This window comes from Colius striatus, chromosome 2 (assembly GCF_028858725.1).
Source record: "Colius striatus isolate bColStr4 chromosome 2, bColStr4.1.hap1, whole genome shotgun sequence".
NCBI lineage: Eukaryota > Metazoa > Chordata > Aves > Coliiformes > Coliidae > Colius > Colius striatus.
In genome coordinates, this window is record NC_084760.1 from 83,798,792 (window position 1) to 83,813,620 (window position 14,829).

General features: G+C 36.1%; 1 protein-coding gene across 2 annotated transcripts in view; it reads right to left on the reverse strand.

Moving 5' to 3' along the window:
• The window catches only part of CAMKMT (calmodulin-lysine N-methyltransferase), a 226,001-nt gene that overhangs the window by 202,130 nt on the left and 9,042 nt on the right, over positions 1 to 14,829 (reverse strand). For both annotated transcript variants that reach the window (XM_061991321.1, XM_061991320.1), the window contains exon 3: positions 6,785 to 6,849. In XM_061991321.1, coding sequence (XP_061847305.1) covers positions 6,785 to 6,849 — 65 coding nt within the window. The remainder of the gene's footprint in view (positions 1 to 6,784; positions 6,850 to 14,829) is intronic.

Sequence of the window (14,829 nt, forward strand, 5' to 3'; positions counted from 1 at the left end):
TGCTCCATTCTATAAGTATTACACCAGTTATAGCAATGTGACTGCTTGGGATGATGCTGTAAACTGAATCAGTGAAGTGAATTGGATGGAAGAGGGAGGAAACAGCTGTTTTTTCTTAACCCTGATCATGAAATGTTTTATTTAAAAGGAAGCTGCATGGTGAATAGTAAATTGTAGGTATCATAAATACAATATTTCATTCAAAACGACACACATTGTTGCTATCTAAACACTGTTCCAGTCAATTTGGTTTTTGCTGAAGACTTTTTCAAGAGGGTGTGAGGTTCTGACATGGTAAACATATTCAGACTGCCACAACGATGGAATGAGCAAAGGCTCAGAAGACAATGACTGGCAGTTTCTTCAGGTGAGAATACCTTCTGAGGCACGGAGAGACAGGAAGCCTGTTCAGGTCAGGATGCTTTTCATCACAGAAAATAAGACATTTCCTCTAAAAAACGAGGGGAAAACTTCCACAGCAGCTCCTGAAAAATGCAATCTGCTCTCTTGTTTATTCTAGATAATGTTACAGGAAATACAGGAGCACCTCTGCTGCCATAAAGGATGCCACTCTACACTTTTCCCCAGGTTGCTTCATGGCATCTATCCTTCCAGGCATAGTAAATCAGTAGCTTCCGCAATCTCTCCCTTGAGACGCTTGGATACTTTTGAGTCATGCAGAGAGGACTCTGCAGAAACAAGTATGTTTCTGAACACATCCTCGTACACGACCGGGGACAGTCAATACATCCTCTCTTTCTAGATATTTGAGATGAAGGAGGAAAGAAGGAAGAGTTCTTTGTTTTAAAGTAGACTTCTTTTAACAAGTAAATAGAGAGAAGTTACACAAATAGCAGTTTTAAATAAGCATAGTTTTAAAAGTAATATAAACTGCGAAAAAAAAGTTACAACAAAAGGGAGAAAAATTAATTTGTTTTTCTTCAATATGCATATGTAAAAAAATCTGATGTAATTTGAAATTTGAATCTGATGTAAGTTGAAATTTAAGAAAAATCCCTTTCACTTGTAATTTTGTTGGAAAATATTACACGAATTGGGCAAAAACATTCCCCAATTTAGCTAGCTATTTTATTTGAAATAAAAACTTTTTTTTTTCAAAGCCAATTTTTTCCAACATAAAACTTGTTTCAAACAATGGATTTTTTAACCATAAAATCAGCTCAGACAAAAACAATTCAAAAGATGGTGAATAAGTCTTTTAATACAACAGCTATATCCAAACACTACATTTTCGGGAAACTATGCGGTATTTTTCAGCAATAAAACACTTTAAAAATCAAGAAAGCAAGTAAATATGTAATTTTACTCTTCCTGGATTTCACACAGATTACGTGTTTCTCCTGTATAAACAGATGCATCAGAATTTAAACCCATTCTATCCATCTACCCCAAACTGAAAGTTTAAGTCTTTTCAGGATCTACTTGCCTACAGAAGCAACAGCCTGGGAATACGTGCTTGGGTAGCTCTGTAACTGCAGCACCCTCTGCTGCTTTTTCAGTTCCAAAACATGTAATTGTACACTCAACCAAACAGAAAATAAAAGTAGTATGCATTGATCATGTTGTTTCTTGAAAATGGCTACATTATTAACTAATATTATGTGTACTTTACAAGAATGGGGTTTTGCCACTACAAATGGTATATATGCAATTTTATACTACTTGGGCATTCTGGAATATCTTGTTAACATCCAGATACTAGGTGAAAATTCCCAAGCATGCCATACTTAACTGCTTAGAATTCTCCTTTACAGCCAGTGCAGCTTGCTTATACTAGTTACAATTAATAAAGAGGCTTATATTTTGGGCTTTGATCAATGAACTTAATACAGACATAATTTCTGCTTTCTCTCACTAGGAAAGGTAGGGGAAGGTGATATCTCAAAAGCTCATTCTTGGAGAATTTTCCTTAGTTTTTTGATCAGTCTGTTGCAGATGAATGTGGATCCTGGAGCCAGCTGATGCTATCCCACAATGTCACCACAGATTCTTCTGCCTGGGATCCATCAGTTCCCTTAAAGGACTGTCTTAGGACTAGAGATGATCTGAGGATGTACCATTATTTTAACAGATGGCATACTGTTGCTTAAAACAAACAGTTACTTTCCTTCACTGTAGTCCTCTTTTCCCTGCCTCCTGTTTATGCATAGAATTAAAGCTGAATGAAGCACTCTCAGCACTGCATCCTGTCTGTGTGGAGAATTAATTTAAGAGTTCTCATGTGGAAATGGCTCTAAGAGAAGAGATTTTAACATTTTTCTAGGAAAGTGAAAACCAATTGCAATTTGTAGTGTGATTTTTCATTCACAGTAGCAATCCTACAATGAAATCTTTAGAAATCTTTTTTAAAAATACAGAATACAAGTGTAGGTACCAACTTTTAACAAGATATCCTGCAGAAGCAATTTCAGGAGTTGACACTTGGGATCCTGCAATACACCATTTACAGCTATTGCAGCTGGGTCCACTTTTGTCCTGAAGTCTTACTGGTGTAAGGCAGCACTTTGGGAAGCAGTCACAAGTATTTCTCAAGAAGCTGCTTACTGATATTTTATATAATGCTGCCAGCTAGTGGCACATCTTGTACTGAGTTCATATCTAATGACAGTCTAGAGAAAGTGGCATTAACCAGAGTCTGCTCTACCACTCTTCTTTTGATGGTGTATAGTGATGTGTCTGTTAAAGACCATAAGCAGAAAGATCAAAAAGTGAAACTGAAACACCATAGAAATGCTCTCTTGAGTTTAACACAAGGTACTTAGGAACATCAGTAGAATAAACAAAAAAACTTCTCCCAAAACCACACAAACCATGTTATGTGAAACAAATTGTTATTTTACAATAATCTGTAATTTGTAATTACAAAATGTTGCAGTTTTTATAAAATATAACTTGTTCAATACACAATTATTTCATAATCTAATAATCTTTAGCAAAACATTAATCTTTCTGATAAATACTGAGTATGGCAGCCAAAACCAACACACAGAACATAGAAAACATGTAACCATTTCCTGATAACTTGGCCCAATTTAAGTGAAGTTTAGTGCCCAGGAAAAAAAAAAATATCTGTCTGGACAGTTGTGTCCTTAAAGAACACTAAAAGTCAAGTTGGAGGCCTGTGGCCTGTGTTCCAAAGGGATCGGTTCTGGGGCCAGTCTTGTTCAACATCTTCATCAACGAGTTGGATGAGGGGACAGTGTGTACTCTCAGCAAGTTGGCTGATGACACCAAAATGGAAGGACTGGCTGATTCCCCAGAAGGCTGTGCTGCCATTCAGTGGGATATCGCCTGGCTTGAGAGTTGGACAGAGGGGAATCTCATGAGGTTCAACAAGGACAAGTACAGAGTCCTGCATCTGCAGAGGAACAACACCATGCACCAGTATAGGCTGGGGATTGACCTGCTAGGGAGCAGCTCTGCAGAGAGACCTGGGAGTCCTGGTTGACAATAAACTAAACATGAGCCAGCGATGAACCCTCGTGGCCAAGGAGACCAATGGCATCCTGGGATGCATCAAGAAGAGTGTGGCTAACAGATCAAGGGAGGTTCTCCTCCCCCTCTACTCTGCCATGCTGAGGCCTCATCTGCAGTAGTGTCCAGTTTCGGGCTCCCCCAGCTCAAGAGGGACAGAGAACTTCTAGAGAGAGTCCAGCACAGAGCCACCAAGATGATCAGGAGACTGAAGCTTCTTCCTTATGAGGAAAGGCTACAGGAACTGGGGCTGTTTAGTGTAGAGGAGACTGAGGGGGGAATTTTATTAATGCTTACAAGTATTTGAAAGTTGTATGTTAAGCGAATGAGTTGGCACTTTTATTCTGTAGTGTCCAGTGATAGGACAAGGGGTAATGGACAAAAGCTGGAACACAAAAAGTTCCACTTAAACATAAGGAAAAACTATTATACTGTGAGGGTGAGGGAGACCTGGCACAGTCTGCCCAGGGAGGTTTTGGAGTCTCCTTCTCTGGAGGTTTTCAAAACATGCCTGGACACATTCCTGAGTGACCTGATCTAGGCGGACCTGCTTGAGCAGAGGGTTGAACTAGATGATCTTTAGAGGTCCTTTGCAACCCCCACCATTCTTCAACAGGTACCCTCACAGAGCTTGCCAGTGTAAATGAGTCTAATATGTTCAATACTGCCTAGCTGCTTTATTATATTATCTATTAGAATAAATAATCTAATATGGTCAAAGACCATTTTGATAATATGAAGCTCTTATAGAACACAACAGCAATTGTGAAAAACAGTTAGTCTAATTTTAGAAGCACTACAACTGTAGTCATCCTTGGGGGTAAAAGGAGGCAGGATTACTACCTATCTATCATTCCCACTGTTGCGTAACACAAAAAGAATGAAGAAATGCACAAAGAAAAGTCAAAGAAAGAGTCAATTCATATCAAGGAATAATGGGAGTGCAAACAAATTCAGTCAGGTATGATCCAAGTAGAACAGCTCGGTAAACACACGGTGTGACAGACCCATAGTTACTTGGATACTGAGGACATTTACTCCATATAGGTGGTAGCAAAAGAGTATGATTATTACACTCCAAGCCAGTACTGCATGATGCCAGAAGACAAGTATTTTACAGTTACCTTAACACAGTGTAATCTACTATACTTATTAAAATGGCTATAAATTAGTAACATGTACATCAATATAGACAGACACAAACATTTAGAAACCAGGGAAGCACTGAATCTGGAAATGACTTGGCAAACACTGTATATAATAGCACAGCATGAACCCTCAAAGCAATACTGAATCCAAATGGACAAATGTGAATCTTTGTATATACAGAGAAACAGTAAGAACTACAAATGCTGTATTACTTCTGTGTTAGCACTGATGTTGTGCCTATTAGAGTATAAGTCTTGTTCTACCATCTGCAATCAATAAGAAAGCAGCTGAAATACTGGAAAAACAGAAGAGCCAACAGCACATCTAACAATAGGAAAGCATATGAAAACTTTAGCAGGGTAATTTATTTGTGTTAACAGGCAAATTTGTGTACATTGATCACAATCCAAGCACTCACACGAAGAGCAATGATTAAGAAATCATGTTACCATGTTTAACAGAGTAAGGTACACTGTCTTAATCAACTATGTGAAGGTTAGTATTCAAATAATTTTAGACATTAAAAAAACTTCTGCTGTATAAAATAACTGTGGGAGTTATTATCTAATGAACTACTTTAACAGTATTTTTTACCAATACAAAATCTCAGTTGAACTTTTTTTCCCCTTGAGAACAGTTTTCGAAAATAAAGTAACTTGTTATAAAAGTCCCTCTAGCTTCCTGTTCTGAGACTATACAACATCAAATTTCTCCTGTAACTTAAGCAAAGAATCTTCTTGTTTTTATCATCCAGCTTGTGATGCCTACATCTGTAGCTGATGTCAAACATGATTACAAAAGTGAATTTTCTTTCTCAGTCTTACTGTAATTACCGTGGATATTAATACATCCCTTAGATATCATTCTCATTCAGAAACAAATTTCTCTTTAAAGAATGTATTCTGAAGTATTTTGTGGCTGGACCATACAACTATCTTCAGTGTTCAGAACTGTATGAAAGCTAGCAAATTTTAAAAATGAGAACATATAGTTGATGATCATTTTTAGCTTTTGAAGGCAAAAATGAAAAGTCAGTGTTTATTGAAACATAGATTTGGAATACTAGGACTGGAGTTTTGAGATTAAACACCTATTTATCAGGACAGTTTCTGTATCATTGCTTTGATGATGAAGAGATATGTCCATGTTTCTTGAATATCTGACAAATATACGAAGACATCCCCTCAACTTTATTCTATTAGTTTGCTTATTTGAAAACAAATGAACCAACCTGATAAAGAAGGTAGAATAATTAAACAAGAATTATATGTATATCCACTAATGATAATTATATAACAGTATTATTCAATACATCAAAAATACTTACATATTTTTGCTCAGCTTCCTTTTCACGTTCTATCACAATTTTATAATTCAAGTCCATTAACAGCATAGATAATTTTATTAGTAAGTTTATTGAAGCAGAGACATACTGGGTCAGACATTGAAGGTCCACTTATGGCTCAGCTTGTCTCAGGTTAATGTAACCAGTAAGTGATGCTTAAATAAGAGTGAAAGATCATGACAAACATATCATCCTACTGCCCCACTAATTCTCCTAACATCCAGCACTTCCTAAATATAAAGACATCATTTATGGCTTAATAGCCACAGAGATTTTTTTCTTGCACAATTTTTTCCCCTTTGTTTTTTTTATTTCATGTCATGTTCTAGGATTCAAAACATTCTGTGTGGAAGAATTTCACAATTTGATGGTATGCTTTCTTTTCTTTTTCCCTGGTTTCAGTTTGCTCTCTCTAAGATAGAAGTACCATTGTTTGCCTCCCACGCTCTTGCACTGTTCCTCAGATAACCACTGCTAGCTAGTGGCGGACACAAATCAATGGGCTAAACTAATATTTTGTCCAATCCAGTTCAGCTGCTCTAATGTTCCTGCTGCAGTCACAGAACCACAAATAACCTGTACTGGAATAACTTAAGGGTGTATGCACACAAACAACAGTGCTACATAAAAGAGTGTAACATAAAATACCATGGTAGGTAGATCTGTATCTCTGACCACAGTAAGTGTTTCTTGGCTAGATGAGATGGTTATTGAGGGCTTATACAGTAGTATTTTATATTGATACAACTTGACTTTTATCAACATAGTACTACATTTCAATAAACAATGACTTACAGACATTCCCTGTGTTGTCAAAACTTGTAAGAACATCTTTAACATTTAAGAGTCCGTTGTGAAATCTGAAAGAAAACAGAATAGTGACTTTTACCAACACATAAAAAAAAAATTAAAATCCTCTTCAGAAAACAGGTTCATGGAACATGTTCACTTTTCACAAAGTCTTTTCACAGACAAGTAGTAAACAGGTACTACTGTGCCCAATGGGGAAAACAAGGGGATAATCACTAGTGTTCAAAGTTCCATCACTGAAATCCATGAACCAGGAACACGTTTCTCAGAAACTAATAATCAAAATGAAAACATTTCCAGAAAGTATCAATTTTTGTTCAGCTGTGGAAGTCACATAGGAAGGAAGAATTTTGGTAAAGCAATTTCTTTGAAAAGGAAGAACAAAAGACTATTTTTGAGCAGCAGCTGTACACACATTCCTATTTTCTCCCATAAAATCAAGAACATTTAATTAATATGAACAATGAGACTGATTAATGTGTTCAGTGAACTGCATTCTCTTTTGTTTTACATTTGCATAACCCAAGTGAAATAAACATTCAAAACTGTGGATAGTAAATTAATTAACCGAATTTCACATGCCAACTGTAAATTTTAGAACACAGTGAGCAAAACACTGAGAGTAGCAGAAAGAACACGCACGAAAGCTGAATAAAAATTCGCCTAAGAAGCTTTTTCTAAATACCTTCAGGCTAGCTGGACTCACATGCATGAAAAAAAAGCAACTAACACTTTCTTAACTACTCCAAGCTAATCTAGGCCAAAAATGAACAAAATTTTAAAATCTTGAATTTTACAACAATCACATCTCATCACATAGATGTTTTACAAATATACTGAAAAAAAAATCTAAAAGGGATTCATCAAGGCAGTAAACTACAGAGCTGCCTTGTAAAATGTTCCCTGATGACTCCCCAGCATCCTACAAATTCTGTAACTATGCAAAAGTCTGACAGATGTACGGTCGATCAAACAGCTGTGAATGTCTCATCTCTAATAGAATGTGAGATGAGGAGGGGAGCTGAGAAAGTAAAAAAAAAAAATTATCTTTGTTGGCTAACTAGGTTAGTCCTGGGATGGCATGTTTTGGTTTGTGTTCCCACCCCCAATTTCTTTACATACCTAGTCAATATATAAAGAAGATTTATCAGGCAAATCTGCAAGTGAGGGTGAGTAAGAACCTGTAGTTCAAAGGAATGCTACAAAGAAAGAAAAACACAAGTGGAGTGTCCTAGAAAAATAACACTATATACTTCAGGGTCAGAAGGCAGACAAAGGCAAAAAAAGATAAATGATACAACCAAAGGAATGGCCTTAAAATTATAACTAAATCAAATGTCAGGCTGTTTCCGAAATAACAGTTTATAACTGGAGATGAGAAGTCGGCAGCTTGAAGGATAAGCTAAGATGTCACAACAGAGGCATGCCACACACCTGCTGTTTTTAAAGTTGTCCTGAAATTTTGGTGCTTTTATGCAACTCAATGAATGTTCCTCATCTTTTTTTTTTTTTTGGTACACTCAGTTTTCATTAAGAATCAGTTCTTCCTGTGATTATAAAACATTCTTTCCATAATTAAAATCAATACACACAAATTTCAAACATATTCTTAAACGGCCAAAAGCTTGTGGCCTTTAAGTACAAACACAATACACCCCAATATTTGCTGTCTTGGCCAGCAGAGGCGTTTTTCACAAACCTCCTTTTCTGGCTGCCTGCAACCTTCAAGGTCTCTTTCTCTCACTCTGTCTCAGCAATCTCTTTCTTGCTTTCACAAATACTGTTTATGGCAATAATGGACTACTTTAAGACTACGCCACATTAGTAACAGTGAATCTTGCAAAGTCAATTAGCATGATAGGAAAATATTTCCTCCTGCTGATAAAGCTTTTTCTCCCTACATCAGACTAAAGAAGTGGCATTTAAATTCCACTGGTAACCATTTAACGTTTGGAGAACCCAAACAGAGAAGAATTGAGCATAACTTCTATTGCAGGCAAGTTTTAGGACTGAGGAAAGCAACATGTCAACAGCTGATCTACTTGGAGAAGGGAGAGCTTGTAAGACACTCCCAAACAATAATAGAAATGTTTCTCCATTTGGAGGACTGTATTTGTAGAGCCTGCAGACAAAATCTCCACCAGCTACACCCTAACTCTGACTTGCAGACTGCAAGTTACATGCACCTGTAAATACAGGTGTTCACTAACCCCCAATTCTGTCATAAATGGCATACTACTCAGTCCTGCACCTAAACCCAACAGCTTCTACTTTGGGAAACACTGCTCTGCATATACCTCCCCAGCACTTCTGTAGGAGCTCCTGCTTCATTTTCCCATTCCATCGGCTGCTCTTCCATTACTTAGTTCAGAGAAAACTGCCAATACACACCACGTTTTGTTTCTACAAATGCCTATCATAACCACAGCTTTCCACAGTGTGTCTTGCAAAATGTCCATAAAGAGTCTGCAAGTGTAATATGCACTGAATCACAGAATCACAGAATGGTAGGGGTTGGAAGGGACCTCTAGAGTCTGCTCAAGCAGGTCCACCTAGATCAGGTCGCACAGAAACACATCCAGGTGAGTTTTGAAATCTCCAGAGAAGTCTGTGCCAGGGCTCCATTATCTTTACAATAAAACTTTTTTTTTCCTTATGTTTAAATGGAACTTTTTGTGTTCTAGCTTTTGTCCATTACCCCTAGTCCCATCACTGGACAATACAGAAAAAAGTGTCATCCCATCCTCTTGACATGCACTTTTTAAATACTCGAAAGTATTAATGAGGTCCCTCCTCAGTCTCTCCTTCTCCAGGCTGGATTATGAAACTCAAGGAAAGGAATCACAAAAACTCATGGTTAAATCTCAACCCTCAAATTCCAATAAATTTCCATAGGCTTCTTAAAATACAGAAGAACATTAGTATTTAGTGCTTTGGAATATGTCGTGAATCTTGTAAAGTTCAAAGAACTTCACCAAAGTTCAAAGCTGTGATTGTCAAGATCAACAAAGCATTTCAAACGACTCTAGATATGCATTCTGTGATTCTGTGGTCATGGAGAAAGCGAATTTCAGGCCAGTGTGGTTAATCTGACCTCCAGCAATCTTATTAATAACAAGCCTTCAAGGTACAATATGCAAAAATTTCTATGGTTGAGGCAGTGCGTTATTGAAGACAGGTATATGAATAATAAACTGATTTAACTCATGTTTCTCCTGATACAAAACAAAGCAAAATGAACTTTGGATGTATAAATACGGTCATAGAGAGATATCTTTAAAATATATTAATGTTGCTTCCTGTCCAATTCAGGCAACACAAGTGCCAGACTTTTACATGTATTTACAAATAGCCGTAGACAGTGTAACAAAAATTATCCTGCAGTAGCTCTCTATTAAGGTATGCTTTTAATCAACTGTTATGATAATATAAATAACAGGATACATATAGTTAAAAAAGAAAACCACAGTACATCGGCATACATTACTAACCAAGATACAAAATAAAACTACTATATTTGTGGCAAATGAAAGACAGGATAAGGGGAAAAAGTTACCGCTGAAGGTACTTTACAAAAAAAGGCTTGCTGAGGGTGACTATCAATTATGACTGGAGCCCAGTGTGGATCTCAGAGTTATCTGTAAACATTGTTATCTGATCAAATGTTTTTTTCTGGCCAGAGTATAGTAAAATAAGATAACTCCTCTTTCACTCCAGGTTAAGATGTCAGCTTAATGTGGTAAAAAACAAAAAACTGCCTCCTTTGAATATACATTCTTTTTACAAATACATACGTCTTGGTCAATATGATGAAACAGTCTTAGTTTCATCAGTGAATGAAAGTCACTGGAGTTCACTACCAAAACACCTTCCAATATATCACTTGCCACAAATAATATGCCTCTCATTTCTAAACCAAAGGTTTAGAATAATCTAATAATTTCTTTCATATTTTCATCTAAAAGTTCATTCACATTCAGAATAAAGGCATGACACCTTGCAGAGAACACTTAACACTCTTTACAAAGATTAAACCCTTCCTGTAAGCTGTTAACATTGTTCTTTTCAGTTCTGCATTTTAGTATTTCAAACACTAAAATGCTGATCAGCGGAAAACATTTTACCACAGAAATAACTTATTTCTCCTCTAATTGCTTAAAATGAGCCTACAATTTTAAAGTAAATCCATATCCTGAAATAGAAAATTTGAAGATATTGATTGCTCCTATTTAAACTCTAATAAAAGAATAATTTTCCTGTCTAAAAGACAGACACCATCTCCACAGTGAGACACTGCATCTTTATGATCTATAATAACTTCATTTCTAGAACTATTCATACAAAATTTAAATTTAAAAGCACATTTCTCACTAAGAATAAAAGGATTTAGAAATGCAATATTCAATAAAATTTTTAAATGTCTCGACTTACACTATATCTATCACCAAGAAAACAGGTACTTTGCACAAGTACAACTTTTAACAGCAAATTGAAATAACACCGAAGTTCAAAAATAACTTGAACAAAGCTAACAAATAAACATTAAAGTTTATGAATCAAAACATATTTTTAATAAAGACCCAAAAGAACAGATAATTTCTGTAATGAAAGATCTCTTTTTCCCCTTCAAGTTTGCAACAAATTTCACTCAAAATTAGGTTTATATTCTTCACCTACAGACTAGATTACTCAGTTTTCTGTATCCAAATCGAAATGTAAAAACTGCAGCGAGACTCCAGCTTGGACTCACTGTGTTTACATTTTTCATGTTAGATTGCCATAAACATTCAGCTTGATTCCCTAGCTGATCTCCTGCCAGTTTAGGGTTTTATTTTTTAGCTAACATTAATGGCAAAACAACACTAGTGAGCAATTTCATGTATGTAGTCACTGAATTTATATCATCAGGACAAGGATATAGTGTGTAAGCACATCAAATTCAGTACAAACCCAAATGAGACTAGACTAATCAAATGGGTTTCTAGGTTATAGCACGAGAAATTTCACCTTAACACAACTTTTGCAGCAAACAAAAGTCACACTCATCAGACATTCCTTTTCCTACCCCAGAGCTACTGTGAAGCACTCCATACGAACATCAAGAGATGACCTTCCACCACTTGCTGTGAATCTACATTTCATTAGGTACACAGAGATCACTGTTTAACTAGTAGAGTTCTAGGGATTTTTAAAATGAGTCGATGATATCTCCTAAAGTATCTAGTCAAAACGGCACATAAATCCAGCTTATGTTTTTAAAGCAAAAATTGCCTTATAATCAGTGCTTCAGGCTTCCTGCTTTGGAAGACTTATTACAAATGATTCTAAAATAAAGTAGTGACAGAAAAATATGGCATAAACTCTTCTTTCCCAAGTATGAATCCAAGATTAGTTTTGTTAGAAAAATAGCAACTTATTAAAAAAAAGCTGCGTTGAGAAGTTCTGAAAAGCATGCACGTGTCTGGCAGTTCCTATTGAAGCTTCTATTTGCCTAACACACTGGTTCCCAAGTCCCTCTAGAAGAGTAATTCCAGCTAGGTCATAGCATATCTGAATATACAATTTGATCAGTTTTGATAGCTCTTGAACTGATATAGCATGACCTTTAGACTCTTTGCCAAAAGCCACTAACAACCTTATGAACTTTCTTAGGTATTTAGTCTTGTCAAGATATTAGCTGACAACCCTTTTAACATCCAACATATGCAATGAGCTTTCTCAAAAAGATGTTAATGCATAGGGAAAACATCAAAAGCACTTTTGTCAAGATTTTAGAGGGGCCACAGCAACATTTTTTTCCTGACAATCAGATATACAAACAGATTTTCCTACTGAAGCACGCTGTTCTGGGTTTACCTGACTGATGTTATGGTTAATAATATGTTAATAATATGCTCTTGTTATCTTGTTAAAATTGCTTCTACTGATGAAAGTTGGGATAATTTGTATTTTGCCAATGAGAAGAGAAAAACAAAGGTAAGACTATCAGACATACAGAGGATCCTTAAGTTTCTGAGGCACAATCAGTTCTCAAAGATCCAGGACTGCATACGCCAAGATTTCTTACCTTCACAAGGACAACTGTTGCTCTGTTATGTACATTAAGCCATTACATGCACATAATGTTACATGTTACATACATATAAACTCTACATACCCTCTTAAATTACTACTCCTAAAAAACAGAGAAGAAACTTTCTTTAATACAGACTTACGGTAAAGTGTATTTTGCTGCAGGTATTTATATTCTGCCCCTGGCCAAATACACAGTGAGTATTTTCTCCTTCTTTTCATTATCTCACTGCAATATTCTGAAATAAGAAGTATATGCTATCTATTGCCACTATTTCAATATAGAGAGAAAACATTTTATACAGAAGTGTTATTCTTAAAATGATCGGGGATTACTATTTTTATAAAACACTGAGAATCCTCTAGAAAGGAACAAAATACAGAGAAAAATCAAAAATAAAACTCCCCACCAGGAGACAATGTCCCTATTGTCAACAGACAAGTTTGTGAAACCCAATGTGAGTCTGCTCCAGCACAGAAACTGTACATTTCCCCTGGCTAAGCTCAGAGGAACATAAAAGGCAAACATACCATCCCCATACTTAGAATACTATTTAATAACCACCAATAATAAAATCATACATAAAAACCATGCTCAATCACAGTCTACAGTTTGAGCTGTGTGCTATTATTAATGAAACTACTACTAGCCAAATAAAAAATACTAAATAAAATTGATGACATGGGAAGCGATGGAAACAGAAAGTGCCCAAATGCCAAATGTCAGAGCAAGATCAGCCTGACATTCCCTTGGCTTTTGTATTGCTGGCACATGTGAACCTTAGCTCACCTCCTACCCTAAAACTCATGTACCCTGTAAATCAAGCAAGTGACACTGAGTGTCGCAGCCCATGGCAGTGAACAAAGGAGCCTGAATGAAGAAGTTCTGGACTGCAGTATAAAGGACTGAAGATTTTCTCAGTCAAAATTCTACCTAAATGCTTCACATTTCCTATTACCAGTGCACCTCTGAAGATCTAAAATCAGGCAACAGAGACTGCACAAAAAGATTAGGAAATGTGTGAGCATCTGGATGAATCCACAGCATTCCCTGGAAAAATTCACACATATTAAAAACACTGTACCTACTTCTATTACAAATTGAGAGTACTTTCAAGTGGAAAAGTTTTCTTTTGAAACCCTTTAGCATCAATAATTATAAGCTTGGAAAATAAAAAATTAAGGCTTTATATAAAGCTCTAAACAATTTCATATTTGACTTATCACTCAGCTTCAAATTTAAAGCAACTTCCATGTAGTGTTGTGGGGCTGGTGGAGTTTTTTGGTTTGGTTTATTTCTTTTCTTGATATGTTTTGGTTTGTTTTATAACCTTGGAGAAACGTCACAGTTAATGATGGTCACTTTTTTTGTGTTAGATTGTTATTTCTAAGAATGACTTTAATTTAAAGGTTCCAGTTAAATAAAAACATACTTCACACTTTAAATGTCTCAGGCTCCCCAGAATATCCTCTACTGTGCACAGAATGCAAAATCCTACATTCTCAGCAGGGCTAAAGAAGGTCTGTAAGACAAGTATTGATTCAAGGATGCTTAAGGTACTGTTGCAGTGAAACCTGTTGAGGCAAAATCATGTTACAGATATGTTCAAAACTGAACAAGGAAAAGAAGATCAAAGCAGGAGGAAAAGGAAAATAAAACCCCAAAATAAAACACACACAGTAATGAACAGGAGCTATAAACTTTTCTGTTTTGCTACAGCTACTGAGAACTCATTAACACTCCTTCAGAGTGTTTCGGGATGGGGACTCAGGGGCTTTTTGGGTTATGTGTAGCTTTAGTTCAGGGGTTTTTTTATACAAATATCTTAATTTGGTTTACCTGCTGTAATATATATTAGATTTCTCCAATAAGTATAGATCATTTCTCTAGGAAGAGATGTTTTTATTCTTTTGTTTTGCAAATTGGCTTCCAAGTTATTGAGTTTTACAAGAACCAT